The following is a 15,576-nucleotide window of genomic DNA, read 5'->3' as shown; positions in this document are numbered from 1 at the left end:
CAAATAAATTTAGCAGAACATGAAGCACTTTGTTTTTCTGTGGTATTTACTAGTGTAGAATTAAAAGGCAGAAGAAGAATGTAAACATGCGTTAAGTTTGTCCTTTACACAGTGCTTACTCACACTAAAGCACTGAGCAAAGTGCAGCAACAGAGTATTTTAATGAGGCCAACACACTGACATCACAGAAACATTTCACTAGTGAAACACTCATGAATGTCTTCAGATGCCTACTCCCGTTCCCAAGTGTTTGTGGGCATGAAAGCTTCTTTTTAAATCTACAGCTGCCTCGAGAACTAAATGCAGGATTAGACTGTTTTTGGGGGGCGTTTCCTTGGATACAACTAACAAGATGGAGAGGAGTGTAGAAGTTATATCTCCTATCAATTCTTTTACACCTGTTTCACAGCGGTACCTGGCATACGCACAGAGACACGCTGGTCTGTTCAGTGTGGAGGCACCTGTTTTAATTAAAAGTCTCCATCTGTGCGATGTGTGATGGGGGAGTTTGGTGAATGGAAGTTATATCGAGAGAAAAAGAGCAACAAAGAGGAAAGCAGGAGGTTAATGATGAGGAAAATAGACGAGGAACGACACAGAAATGTAGTGATGGTGCTTATGTGTCATGCAGATCGTTATTAGACATAATAACCGTTCCCCAACACACGAAACAGTGTTTTTATCAGCCAGCTGGCCAGACACGCCACAATAACCAACCACCATCAGCCCTGCTTGCTACCCTGACATCCTCTCATTCTGCTGCTTCCCTTTCATCTCTGCTTTGTCATCGGCCATCACCCCTCCACCGCCCACCCACCCGCTCCTTATCTGTATGCCAATCCCATCATCTTCTCTCCCTCTGTCCCCATTTGTTTTCCTCTGATTGTGTGTCTTGCCCCTCTCCCGAGCCTCCAATCTTCCAGGGTTTTTTCTGTTCTTTTCTCTAAGTCTTGCTGGCAGCCAAGAGGCAAATAGATGGCAGCAGTCCTTGGCCGAATCTCAGTTGGCAGCAAAAAGTGACTGACATCACATTGATTGTTAAATGTACTCAGTACACACACACACACGTGGGGTGGGGGGAAAAGAGGGTGATAGTGATTACAAGTGGCTACAGAAATGTGCTGTGTTCATCAGAGATTTTAATATCACATCACTTGGTCACTGTAACAGACAACACCATGTTGGCACTTTTCCAAAAGCAAAGAGGATGATACCAAAAAAAGCTTCAATAAACACTTAGAAGTCTCTCGTGTACACTGGAAACAATCTCATGAAGGAGCAAGTGAACGATAAGAGTGACAGTGCTGCAAGGTGAGAGGAGGTGTCTATTTGATGGGAGAGTCCAGAATCTCCTCATACTCCTCCCTCTGCCGACGCCCACCAACTCGAGAGGGGAGCAGCTTCATTGCTACCAGCCAACCGACACTCAGGATGACCATCACGCTCCCCACGACCTCTGGTGCAGTGGGAGCCAGTGGCAGTACAGCCAGATGCAGGAGCATGGCGATGGGTATCTCCAAGCTCTGAGAGGCGGAAACCAGAGCCGGGTGGAGTCGGGTGAGAGCGTGCGTCATTCCCAGGAAGGCTACGACCGAGCAGGCTGCGAGGCCCAAGACCAATAACCAGGCTTCAACACTCATTGGCCAGGACCAGCCCTCTTGTAGCAGGGCCAGAGAGGCTGGGGCAAGTAAGCAGCCTGTCCAGCTTACTGTGAACAAAGCAGTCCCAACTCCCACCCTCTCCTTCAGGGAACGATACCCAACCAACGCTAGTGCCATCCACAGCCCTGCAAGCGCTGAAAGAGACCATCCAAATGCACCCCTCCAGAACACAGCCGGATCAGTTGGCGAATCTGAATTGGTCTCATCTACTGCAGGAAGTAACACAAGCCCCAAGCCACACAGCCCTGCAGCTATGGTGATCCCATCAGCCAATCCCAGCCTCTCTTCTAAGAGCAGGAAGGCAAGGGTCGCTGATAGTGCTGTGGTCGCCAGACGCCAGGTTGTTGTAGCATTTCCAGGAGAGACGAATGTTAAGGAAGAGTAGGCGCAACAAAGGGAGAGGGAGTAGGCGATGCCGTAACAGAGTAGACGTAGTCGATAGCCCTCTGGCCCAAAAGGGTTCTCCCCCCTGTGCAGTGGTACAGCCAGAGACAGGAGCTGTACGATGGACCGAACCAAGAGTAGAAACAGGGGGCCGAGGCTGAAGCGTTCGGAGGCCACTCGAGTCAGAACAATCAAGCTGCCATGTGCCAGCGCCGCACCGAGCAGGCCCACCCAGGTGAGTCGAGATGCAGACACAGAAGCCTCACCGAAACTGGCTAGCTGTTCCCCAACCCCTTTCCCAGACCCCTTTGCTGCTTTGGCACTACCCTCACTCCCTTCTCCTCCCCCCACGGTTTGAAGTTTGTGGGCTGTATCTTTGTCGTTGTGTCTTGAGCCAAAAAGAGTCAGGGGCCACTTCCTGCTCTCTGTCAGTTGTTTCTTATCTGACGTCTCCTCCACGAATGAGCCAAAGTCCTCAAAAGACGGAGCATCGTCATAGCCATCATCCCCAGGTTGGGGAAAGTGTGTGTGTACTCCTGGCTGGGGGGCATAGGGTGTGTGGGTGGCATATTTGGCTGTAACAGTGTGAGGGTGGATCTTTACTCTCTTCTTAGAGCCACCCAAGAGGTGAGTGGACTCCATTTTGAAACTTTAGAGAAGACACCTGTAAGGAAAAACAAAACACTTTTAGCTCAGCACATAATATATAATTCACACGTGCACAAATCCTCTCTCCTCTTTCCCCTCTCACAACATCCCGCTGTGAGATTCTGCTTGATATCTCATATATCTTTAATATCCGAGATAATAATAGCAGTGACTCACATCTTCCCGTGTGCCTGCGTGTTTGGCAGGGAATGTACGTAAGCTCTACCCATGTGACCAATCATGACTTTATTGTTTTCTGTGTGGTGATACTTTGAATTATATAGAACAATTATGTCCTTGCAGCACTTCTACATCCTCATGGATAGCTCGACCTTCGTGGGGGCTCAGAGAGTGTTATGGCAATGACAGTTACATAAGCAAGTGCTTCCTGCCTCATTTGTCTTCAGTCTTTCTCTCTCTAATGACTTTTGCCTCATTCTGTCGCTTCCCATTGTCCTCCCTCACTCACTCTCGTTTGTCAATTTGTGAAAAATATTACGCTGGCATTTAAATAATGTTTGTTTATTTCCTTGTTCATAACATCATTTAACCACCCGCTTCGCCACCTTTTTATTTCTCCCTCTCTCTTTAACTCTCTCTCCAGGCTACACATATTTTTTTAGGGCTTTTTGGCATTTATTGTGTTAGGACAGTGGAGAGAAGACAGGACTGAGAAAAGAAAACAGGGGGCAGACATGCAGTAAATGCCCTCGGGGTGGATTTGAACCCAGGCCTGCCTGAGCGTTATGGTAAGCTCCACAGCCTCTTAAGTGTTGTGATTACTGTGGAACAATATTGCTATGCAAGTGCAAAAGCATAGAGAGCATATGGCTCAGTTATTTCCCAAGAGATATGAGGCAATTGTCCCCAAGTAAGTTTACAGTAATAAAATGACTCTTTATTTTGGTGTATTTTATGAATAAAGCATCAGACAAGTATTACTAAGTATTACTGTACCCGCTCATTCAGCCTCAACCAGCTCATCTAACAAAAATGACTTGTGAGCACTGTTGACACAGACTGTAGGAGAATCACATTTCACAAATGACATTTTCCCTGCAAATTGCACATAAAATTGAAGTTGGCGCACGATTCACAGGTTTCTACAGCATCTGATTGCTTGGATGTGAAATATTATCAAAACTCTGATTTAAACAGTTGTTTGTTTTGTTATTTTTTATGGCAAAAAATAAGCAGTTTCTTTTAAAGAAATGAACTATATATGGACATATATATATATGATTATTTTTTCTTCATTATGTTAAATGTCATTTTATATCACTATATTACAATAATGATGTGTCGGAATGAAACAAAAAAGGCCATTTATTGATAAATTAACTTAAGATAATTGTGTTTGGTTTTTGGTTATTCTGGTAATTTCTCCCAAATCAAGCCGATTTTAACCCTCTGACTCTGGCACCAAACAGTCCTGCAGCAGATGACATAATTCACCAGGAGATGTCAAGAGGAAAACTACCATCGGGTAAACCACATGACAAAAGAACATCTCTTCAGACCAACACAAACTACATTTCTGCATGACAAACGTCCTGAGCTCAGACTATAAAAAACAGCATTTCACTATTATTATAATTTCCTACTAGCAGACGGACTCAAAGCCAGTCGTTTTGGCAGCTCGCTGTTGTTTCTCTCATCATCAGTGATGCAGTCATTTCAATTTTGTAGTAGCAGGGGGAATTTGTTAATTTGTGGTTATGTGCCCTTCGTGCACTCTCTCTTCATGTATACAGATTATTCCACAGCACCTAACATGAATTGGTGTGTTTTAAAAACAGCTGGGGGGTTAAGTAAGGGCTGTTTTTTTTAGCTGTTTGCATCTCTCTGGTTAATAGCAATTGCCCATAAATAATTGAATATAAAGTGCTTTGCATATACCTTTTTTTTAAAGATGATCTTTGGAGCTTGTATAACATAAGTAAACTATACTTTAGACAAGTCCCAGGAATATGGCGAGAATATAGACTGAAATGAATGATTTCATGATTTCCCTATGTACTTCACAGTTTGCTGAATCAGGCAAAAAGCCACATATGTAAAGTTGTTCTGCTGATATTTTAGAAGCTCTCTTATCATGTATGCTAACTGAAGGTTATCGGTAACCTGATCAGCTCCTCTGTGAAAACACAAAGAGCAAAAAGAGATCCGGATATATTCCTGTCTGCCTTTTCTCTTTTCAGTCAGTTAAATATACTCTGCTGGATGATGCAGCCAGCCACTGCAATGCTGCTGCTGCTCCTGCTGCTGCTACTCCCAAAACCTTGTTTTACACCTTACACAACCATTAAAGTGGTTCGCTGAAAGACCTGCAAAATCTGAGAAAGGAAGCAATTAAGCTTGCATTTCCAGAGAGAGAGAGAGAGCCCTTCTGATTCAGTCTGACGGAAAAGATAAATCGTGCACAGTCCTCTCTGTGCATCTTGTGTATTTCATTTGACATCATCATCTTCTAAGGGCTTAAAATCAATAGTATCTTTGAAACTGACTATTTATAGAACAATCACTTAATGGATGGCACTCTTATACTGTAACTAAACAGACTGGAAAGCATATGCAGCTGTCAAAGGTAATACAGTTAAAGTATGACTGATAGGCTGCTTAATATTATAGAGGAGGGAATAAATGGCTTTGTGTTATTTTCTTAAGGGTTCATGAATGCTGGACTCTCTGTAACCTATGCTTTTCTCAAGGTTAGGCTCATCGATGATGCGCCCCTGTGACGCCAGAAGGTTGAAAAAAAAAAAAAAACACGGGCGCGCACACGCTCACACACACACGTACACAGAGTCATAGCGAAAAGCAGAGGGTTTGTGCTACCGCATTTAAAGCCACTTAACCAATTCCTTTCACACTATGAAACACTATGTCCCTGCTTGTTCCGACATCATAAGCTGCTGTCAGCAGCTCCAGGGACGACTGCTCGATTCTTGGACCTGACGCAAGGAGATATTTTGGCCTACATGCATCAAAAATCTCAGTCTACCTTACAATGACAGCCCGACCAGTGACCCACGGCCAATTCTTGAATGGGGAGAAGCGCGCGCTCGCTTACACACTCTGCGTGCGCTCGAGGATTGGCACAACACAACCGAATCGATGTCGACTTCCCAATTAGCGGTTTACTCTATTCCCGGTAATAATGGGCTATAATTAGTAACCACCAGGTGGGTTATGCGTATTTTAAAGCTTTAGAAACACCTCGACTCACCTGCTTTCCCTCAAACCAGCTGACCACCAGGTTGAACTTCACTCTCGGGCAATCTCAGTCATTTACTGAGCACCTCCAACACTCCATCACCTCGTCTTGGCCATTTGTTCATCTGTTTCTTCCTCCCTCACCTCTCCTCTTCTTTCCCTTGGAGCAAACGGAATTTTCCGCAATGGCACCTGCGGTCCCTTCACCTCACTCTGCAAGCGGAAAACGCGTGTTTTATAACAACCTGCTGCCCTCCATCACTCTCTACACTGATACAGATGCTCCTCCTCGGCTTGTTCAAAGAGAGAGCGAGGGAGAGAGAGAAAGGTCTAATCATAACGTCTGAGCATGCGTGACATTCACCGCACATCTGATCAATCTGTTACCCGTGAGAGATAGAGACTGGCAGGAAAATAATTTCATCGAGCACAATTATTATAAAGTTACGATTATGCTAATGATCGATTAATCGATTATTCAAGGCTATTTACATTGTAAGGTGAAGACCCTTCAATAATACAGAGAAATTATCATCAGCTTCACCCATCTTTTCTGGCTGGATGAGAGTTATTCCCCGGAGCTCCATTAAAGCCTTCACAGACAAGCCTAGACTTTTAGCATATTAATGGATTTTGGAATAGTATGTCAACATTTATAGATGGGTGTCTGACCACATTTTTAAGGTCTTGTCACGCATTTTAAAATTTAAAGTAATGATGATGGTAATGAAGAAAAAAAGATTAAAGAAGGTCAGCACAGTTTTCCTCCCCGCCTTTTTAATTCAAACGTTGCACAACCTCGCACATTTTCATCTTTCTGCAACCTGACAGTAATTGCTTTGACATTTTGCTGCAGAAACACTTGTGTGCTCTGTTTTCTTTTGAGCTATATTAACCTTTAGCAAATGTAGCTGATGTTGTATTGGATCTTCGTATTGTTTAAGAAAAAAGCCTCCAGCTGCTGTTTCGTTACACGCAAGGAGGATCCACTGGGACTCTAGGGTCAATATTAAGGTCAAATACACTGTGTACCCTATCTCCATGTTCACTAATTGACTCAAATTTTTAGATTATGGACATGACGCAGCCCAAAATTGGTCTCTTTTCTACTTGCCTCATTTTGTTCCTTTACTTTGTGATGAGGATGTGTGCGAAGACTTAAACACTAGTCTGTATGGTGCTATTGGATAGCTGCAAAAATCTGTTAAACTGTGATGCAGATTATTCTCTACTATTCACTGTTGCTGTAATTAGTCCTTTATTGCAAAGCTGCGATAGACGTTACCTTCTATTTGGATGCTTTTCAACCACTTGACGAGTAACAAGAAAGCAAAAACAATGCCGTGAAGCTAAACGCTTCAGAGTTAATGATAGCAGATTCAATGTAGTTTGTTGTGTTAAGGTTCAAATTGAGGAAGGGTACAAGAGGTGATCGAAGAATAACCACACCGATCCGGCCGGGTGAAGTCAAACGATGATTTTAATGAACACACGTGTGGGAAGACACTCTGTACGCAGACAGCCAGTAGTCCTCGACTTAATCAAAGCATGAACAGATATTTTATAGCATCAGGGTTTGTTTACTGACGCCCCTTCATGCGTCACCGGTACATTTTATACATAGATCAGATCAACATCACCATGACTTTTCACCTAGAAAATCATCTTCTATTTTCATGGCTTGGTACTTTCCGTTCTTATCTTAAAATGAATTGTTCCTCTTTCTTGCCGAGACAACAAGGATGGTTCCTCTAAATAAATTTAACTAATGTGTGTGTATGTGTTGACCTCACATGCTCTTTGTGTCACCTCTTCACCTACTGTCTGTGTCTCGTCCTCAAATGCTCCTCAAAATAACCTGCACTTAGACTCTGCTTTCGGTTTCAGTTCTGCAAAAGGCACACTCTGCAAACCTGCAACTTCCTGTCAGCCTGCAACTTAGTCTTTCTGAAAGACACACACTGTTCAACCCCTGAATGCAATATAAACTCCAGATTATATTATTAATGCAAGGGTAATAATGACAATTATTTAACAATAGCAGTAAAATAATTTCCCTGCTCCACAGTTGCCACCAGCAACAGTAACCATATTACACAAATCATTTGATCCACAGTTATTTATATTCATGTGATTACTTTTAGTTTTATTTATGCATAACTGCAGACTCAAGGACAGTTTTTGTTGCGATTCACTGAGTGTGTCATGTATTTGATTGCACTGAAAGTTAAGGTTCAGTTTCTCAGACGTGGATTTAATGTAAAAAGAAATTTCACTGGACCTAGTCATTATATTTGTCTTTTAGTTTAGCACTAGGTTTAGCCAATGTCTTGGAAACTGGCTGTAAGAGCTTTGATTTCTTTCTCCTCAAAGAATGTTTTTGTTTTTAATTTAATGCACCCGCCCATGTGAAAAGCCAATTACCAGCGCAATATTTTGCCATGTAATAATTCATTTTTAAACATCATGTCTAGCTGGAACAAGCTGGACCGCACACAAAATTTTAGCTTGGTCTCACTGGCCCTGCTCACATTAAAAGTCATAAACAGCTCCATGAAAATCTAATCATTCAGACTGCAAATTTGTAATGTTTATTCATTAAAAAAAAAACAAAAATTATGCCCAGATAGCTCATTAAAATGAAAATAACAAAGCCAAATTGAGCCGTGGTTCTAAAAGTTAATTTTCTTTTACTGTTTTTTAAATTTTGAAATGTCTCTGTAACTGTTTTTATAGTGACCTCTTTTCTACTTTCTTTCTTTCTTTGACCCTCTCTTTCTCCTCACTCCTCTATGCATCTGGTTTAGGCTGTTTCACTGAGGATGAGGAGGACTATCTAGTGTTTCCATGGTTACAGTGAATAAGAGTGGATCGGACGCAGCTATTTGGGGCACTGTTTGAATCCAAAGGACTGCAGGTTTTGGGAAAAGGTTCATGATATCCAAAGACCTGCCCTCCAGGGAGGAGTTGGTGTGATGAGATGAGAATATGCTAAGAGAAGAAGAGCTGAGCTGACAGCAGGGAGAGCATAATGGGTGAGGGGTAGCTGGGTTTGGTGGGAGCAGTGAAGCAGAGAGAAAAATTTGGGGATGATAGAAGGATGGAAAGTACAGGAAAGGATATATATATATATATATATATAGGGGCGTGCTGGGTGTTGTTTTTATATATATATATATATATATATATATATATATATATATATATATATATATATATATATATATATATATATATATATATATATATATATACACATATATATTAGAATTGATACACATGTGAGAGGCAGATTCAAGGAGCTCTGCACTGTCTGTCTCTCTTGCTCCATCTCTGGACAAGAAAAAATTAATTATAGAGTACAGGGAAGGAGTGGCAGCAGAGGACGGAAAGCTCACTTTGAGTGCACTAAACTTGGGTTTTGCATTCTGGAAGCAGTCTGTCTGCTGCTTCCTTCTATGTATTTTCCTGTGAGAGTGTCTTTTTTCTCAGTCTCCCTTTTGAACACATATTCTCTCCCTCTGCTTCTTTATTAGGCTCATACACACTCTCACACACACATTTGCACATTATGCCACATGTCTGCCAATTTCACAGTTTGATTCTCAGTCAGTTATTCTCCTTGGTTATTCCACAGACATTACAGTTCCACTTTGTAACAGTTTAATCCACAACTCGCATCCACAGTAAACAAACAAAAAATACTTCAGCATTAATCCTTCTTCCTCTTTCTCTGTAGACTAGGGCTCTTTTTTTTTAGCCTTGGCTGTTAATCGGCATGTCATTATTCAAAGCTAGGTTTCTTCGATGTTTGACAGCTTCGTATTAAACCCTGGGCTAATAAGTGAAGCACATCACCAGACAGGACACATTCATCAGCAGACCCCTGGTGTAGAGAGGACAAATGGGGTAATTAAAAAGAAAAATGGGAAAAAATCTTCAACTGAGATTCAGATGGGGATAAGATGCAAGAAACTGGGAGCCTGGGCTGTTGGTGTATGACACACAGGCTGCAGCAAAAAACCTTGGCTGTGTCCACTACCATCTGTGTGTGTGTTCCAGCGACGGAGGTGGATGTGACGGACGATGACGGCCTGATTCACAAGCGCTGTTGTGATAGACTCAAATGTTTGCTTTTTCTACTCAGCAAATATAGCACTCAGCCTCTCATACATTTTGCATTACCACAGTGGCGATAGAAAGAAAAGAGTAAGGGAGGGTGGGGATGACATGAACATGATGAGATAAGGGGCAAAGGATGAGAGGCGTTTGGAGAGTCTGGAAATGGATGTCAGAGAGGCAGTGAGTTAAATAAAATAGCTTCAGGAGTGAGAACGCTACAAGCAAGGTCAGAGGAAATTAAAAATAGGACAGGTGTACAGGCAAAGAACAGCCATATAAAGCTTTTCTGTTAGTCAGCCGCCCTAGAGATGAGATGAGACAGAGCTAAGAGTAAAAAAATGTCTTTGCATAACTCAATACGTCAAATGATTACGTCTCGGTCTAAAAAACATTCACCCTTGAAGCGCTCGGATTTCCAAACAGATAGAGATGCTTGTCACTGCTATTGGATACTGGTGTCATAACCTGAGATTACCTTGACAGTCTAAAAGGGTTTTCTCAACCGATGCTGCACCACACAGCCTCTGTTTCCATGGTTACAGCCCCAGAAAAAGTTTATAGATTATGACGGATGCTGTTGTCGGGTGTGTTATGAGTGTGCATCCATGTCGTGTGCGCGTATAGATACTAGTTACCAGACGTCCGTTGGTTATGTAACACAACACTGCGCCATGCATACAAAGGTTTTTCTCAATGACACAGCTTAAATATGGCAAAGATTTGAACTGGAATAACCCTGGCAAACGTCTGCACAATATGTTGAGATTTCTAATGTTGAGGATTTGGGCGGCCCAGAGGAGGAAAAAAAACTTGAAAAGCCAACGAAAAGAAATGCAATACGGTGCAACACCCTTCTCATACAGATATAATGTGAGTTTTTTCTGAAAAAAAAAGAAAAGGCTTAATACTCAGGGCAAATCAGCCAGACAGTATCTCATTTGTGGTGTTATAGTGTGTTTATATGTGTGTGCTTGCTGCCTGGCCTAAGATAATGCAGGAAAAAAACATAAGTAAGACATTGAATATCAAATAATTAGATTTTGAATGTGGAAGACTGTCATTCATCACTTCCTGTGTTCATTCACATTGAGCCAGTGCTGAGAAAAATAAGCAGGTCAAAAGGCAATGATGGTCCTGAAACCTCCTAAAATTAAACACACATCAGTTGAAACAATTGTACTGATCATATGTAGATTATATGCAAACTCAAAATAAACAACACAGTGAGAACATAAATTTGTTTTCTTTGTGGGCATCCACTGAAAATCTGAAGTTAGCAAAAATATGACATAGTATGCTGCTTCGCATCTCAGAAGCAACTGAAGGAAATCTGGATAATGACTGCCCCTGATCTGAGAGTCTGAGCCTTTGTAAGCAAAGAGTCATACACAGCAATAGTGAATATTGTACTTGTGACCTTTGATTGGTGTTTAATGCATGCTTGGGGTTATTAGATATACTTTCTTGCATTTTTTTTCTCAAAATATGTGCACATATTTCAACATCTACACATTTATGAGTTTTATTTTGAAAAATCTGAAAAGCAATAGTTTGATTATTTGCATTGGCCTTTATCTTTGTACTCATTGTACCCCAGAGCAGCTTTATGATTGCATTGGCCTTTATCGTTGTACACACTGCACCATGAAATTCCTCAAATTAAGAATAATAACAATAACTATGATGGGATGTTTGTGTGGGTGTACTTGTGTTCTTTATCTGTCTTTAGGAGCAAAGTTTTGGAGTGGAGAGTTTTTGGAAAAATAAACATCTTTTAGCTTCTTCCTTAGTTTTCACACTCCTTCAGTTGTTAGAATTAGCTTCTATCCATCCATGGATTGCACAAAAGATGGCATATACCCTGGAGAGGTTGCCAGTCTATCATAAGGCTAACAATAGCTTTATAAAGGCTGGTGTTTGTTTATCCTAATGCACACGAGTGTTCAAAGGTATTCTGTCTCATCTTTCCCAACCATACCTAATTTGTGTATTCATTCCTATCATAAAAAGTAATGTAAAAACAATCAGTGACAGGTCTATCAAAAACCATAAAGCCTGTGATGAAAACAGACATAATTCATTAAAAAAAACAAATACGTGAATAAGCAAGACTGAAAAAACAGTGAGCTTGATTTAGAGAGAACAAGGTAGATGCAGTTATTTTGCCTGAAAGCAGTTAAGTGAAAGATTAAAGTCATGCGCCTTACCATCACCATTTTCATTTGGGTCAGCCTATAACTGATTTAGGTTATTTTTTAAATAAATACACAAAAGAAAAATGGTATTAAATTTATGTGTGGTTACATGAAAATGGAACTGATTTAAATTTGGAAGCCTAGAATGAAAAAATATATAAATGCATTAAAACATAGAGCGAATACGAGATATAAATGTAGCATGCTGTTGCACAGAATCTACAGAACGCTCTTTTTTTAGTCTGTTTGTTGAGTTTGGTGAGCCACATATGCAGAGCTTTCTTGCATTACCTGCTGGCCAGGGTTAGATTGTAGGCCTCTGATGATAAGAAGCTCCATAAAGTGCTGCAGTAATTCTGAAACAAAAGACACCCTTCCCAATGCATCCCAAGTGTTGTTAAGGTCTGAAAGAAAAACTGAGGCCTTTTGGGTTGGTTAAGGTTAGGGAATGTATTATGTCAGTGAATGAGCCACACAATCATGAGTGTGTGTATGTGTTTGTATGTGTGTGTCAAATAGCCCTGAGGGGAGGATCTTGCTACAGCTTTTATGGGCAAGATGTGGCGTTGCTATGGCAAACAGTGCATCCGTCAAATGAATAACCAGTTGGTCTGTTTGTGCGTGTGCTCTTGCGTCTATCTGTGCATTTGCAGACGCATCACTGCCCTATCTTAAAAGATGTAATAAAGGTTAAGCAGCCTTTCTTTTTGATTTATGCACTCACTCTCTAACTCTCACACACATGCAGTATGCACTGCTGGTGTTTGATATCCACTTAAAGACACTGATGTGGGAATAATATAATTAACTGAAGTAATTTCTTTTTCTGTCTGTGTGTCTCTATCACCCTCCCTTTCTGGCAATATCACGCCATGTTGAGCTGGAGTGAGTAATGTGAGTACATCCAGACTGTAATTGGGTTTATGCACATCCAATTTCAGCCCAAGGACCTGCTGTAGGAGTTCGGCCATGTGCACATGCACACTCTTATTTTTGTCACTCTCCATCTAGGATGTGAGTCTGAAAAGCATAAAAAAAATCTACAAGCCAAAGGTCATTAATGTAGAAGATTTATGCATGTGTGGCCTTGTCACACTTTGTCAACTTTAGAAACTAAGAAGTATCGTAGTCCCTTATCTATAGAGAATACACCCTAGAGTTTATCAGACTGCTTGTCAGCCAAAAAAAAGGATAGAAAAAAGGCTACTCTGGGCTCTGAAGAAAAAATGCCTGTCACTCACTTTTACTTAGGTGTACTGAATAACTCATATTTATTAAAAATAATTATAAGGAAGAAAGGAACTACATAAGGGTTTTGTGATGTAGCCTATTTGAACACAGAAAGGTGTAATGTATAGCTGTAATATTCCAGATGACAACCAGTAAGTGCTTGTAGTTTGTAGAATTTTAAATGGCTTCTTATATGCAATTCTCGCCAGACAAGCCCTTCAAAGTAGTAACTCAACTGGGAAAGAAGCGGGGAGTCTCGCTGCTCCTGTGCGCGTCCCCGTCAGCGATGTGTTGGCGGGGTCCCTCCCTTCTCCCCGCTCGCCCCCGGAGGCTCGTGTCCGCCGCAGCTCGGTGTGTCCGCCAGGGGGCAGCTGTGTCTCGGTCTGAGGCTGCGCCGCTCCCGCTGCATCACAGAGAGGAAAATACCACCAGATGGCGGTTTAGGATTGCTGCTCTTCTCTCAAGGCGCGGTTCCGCTCGCTCGGCCAACTTTCAATATTAAAATACGCACGATATTAAAACGAAAATCGATTTTTTAGTTCGGAAGGTGATAATCGATTTGGCGATGGTCGTTAAAGGTGAGTGTCTTGTGTTTTTGTCGTGTTTTGTGCGGTGGGAAGTGAGACGGAACACAGATTAAAGATGGTGGACACAGACAGGGAACACTGGTTGGTTGGGGGATGGGCGCTATCGGCTAACGGAGGTGAATGTGCTTTCTCTCTCTTCCTCACTTACATTGTAGCCTAGCGGAGCCGTTAGCTTGCGAGCTAGCCCCAAAAATTTTCGGCAAGACAACTTGATGGAAGGGCAAGTGTGTGCCGCAGCACCGGCCTGTTTTGCCACCGATTTCCACCCGGCGGAGGAGTTTGGCTTGTCAACAAATAAAGAGCCATGCGGTGTGACGTGTTTTCATGGTCTTTGCAAGGCAGGATTCAGAGCATCACCTTCTCTCATTTGCAGAGCCGTATTATGATTGTACAGTATTGCCCTCCTGCCGTGCGCTGCTTTCTTTGCTTTGGTTTGTCACCAGCTCAAACGCTACTTGCCACGTTGTTGTTGACATCGTTGTTATCAACCAATTGGCAGTTTTTCCTTTTGCATACGCACAAGATACACAACGTGAGATATCCCAGTTTCTACTTTTTTCTTTTTCTTTCCCACCCCCTTGTGTCAACATCAGCATGCCTTCAAGTTCCTGGGAGTCGTGGTGACTTTCCAAGCAGCAAAATAAACATGTTGCTTTATTAGTCAGTGACAGCACATGCATGCTTTTCAGTGCAAACATGCAGGACGGACTCCTGCATGTTTTACATAATTATTATGGCGCTTCTTCCCCCCTTTCCTGCCCCCTTCTGTGCGGGAAGCAGGCAACATTGAGCGGGGAAACATGAGTCACATAAGGGGGGGGGATGGGCTCCACCAGCTACCCCTACAGGTTTAAACAGGCTTCGGTCCTAGCTTCCCTCCAACACTGACCCCTGTGCAGCTCACCCAGTGCAGTCTAGTTAGGCGATCGGTTATAGTGGGTCAGAGTGCCTGCTGGCAGTTTGCATGAATCTCAGATTGTTGCATAACTGCTTTGTTTACAGTCAACCATGTGATTTCTCATGCAGGCTGTGTTGGTTTGCTATCTGCAGCCTGCTTGCCTTCCATTATCACACTGCAGAAATATACACTACGAACAAATAAAACATGATGGGACCTGGAAAGGGTTTTAGCTGTTAGGCTCTTGACTCATTTTTCACAATAAACCAGTGTAACAAGTATATCATGGTCTGTTGTCATCTGCAGATGTTAGGCTAGTTTTATTTATTTGTCTAAAATCCAAGCACATTCTGGGTAGACATTTTAATAGCAAAACTCCATAATATTGTCTATATATGTGTATTTCATAAAATTGTCATGCATATCGTGCTGTATAGTTATAATAATCAGTCGCTAAAATATCTTATAAATCTTTTTTTTAGGACTAACCAACAAGTGAGTACCTGGGAGATTGTGTATATCATAGCATTAATGCAAAAATATTTCTGTAAGTGCTTCTTCCATTGATTTGAATCATTGTTAATCTACTATGTTTGGAGAGTTAGCCTTCAAGCAGTCTTACAAATATTATTAGA

At 41.8% G+C, this 15,576-nt stretch overlaps 2 protein-coding genes across 3 annotated transcripts in view; one reads left to right on the top strand and one right to left on the bottom strand.

The window, feature by feature from the left end:
• Nucleotides 1-1,119: 1,119 nt before the first annotated feature.
• slc35g2a (solute carrier family 35 member G2a) lies at nucleotides 1,120-6,206 on the bottom strand. The gene is made up of 2 exons (XM_082516637.1): nucleotides 5,923-6,206; nucleotides 1,120-2,709 (listed from the first exon to the last, which is right to left on the bottom strand). The coding sequence occupies exon 2, from the start codon at nucleotides 2,685-2,687 to the stop codon at nucleotides 1,326-1,328; it is 1,362 nt and encodes a 453-aa protein (XP_082372763.1). The 5' UTR covers nucleotides 2,688-2,709; nucleotides 5,923-6,206; the 3' UTR covers nucleotides 1,120-1,325.
• Nucleotides 6,207-13,801: 7,595 nt separating this feature from the next.
• The window catches only part of stag1a (STAG1 cohesin complex component a), a 38,664-nt gene continuing 36,889 nt past the window's right edge, over nucleotides 13,802-15,576 (top strand). For both annotated transcript variants that reach the window (XM_082516258.1, XM_082516259.1), the window contains exon 1: nucleotides 13,802-14,034. The gene's annotated coding sequence lies outside the window, so the exon portion shown is untranslated. The remainder of the gene's footprint in view (nucleotides 14,035-15,576) is intronic.

This window comes from Aulonocara stuartgranti, assembly GCF_965226115.1.
Source record: "Aulonocara stuartgranti genome assembly, chromosome: 19".
NCBI lineage: Eukaryota > Metazoa > Chordata > Actinopteri > Cichliformes > Cichlidae > Aulonocara > Aulonocara stuartgranti.
This window is presented reverse-complemented; position numbering and strand designations above follow the sequence as displayed.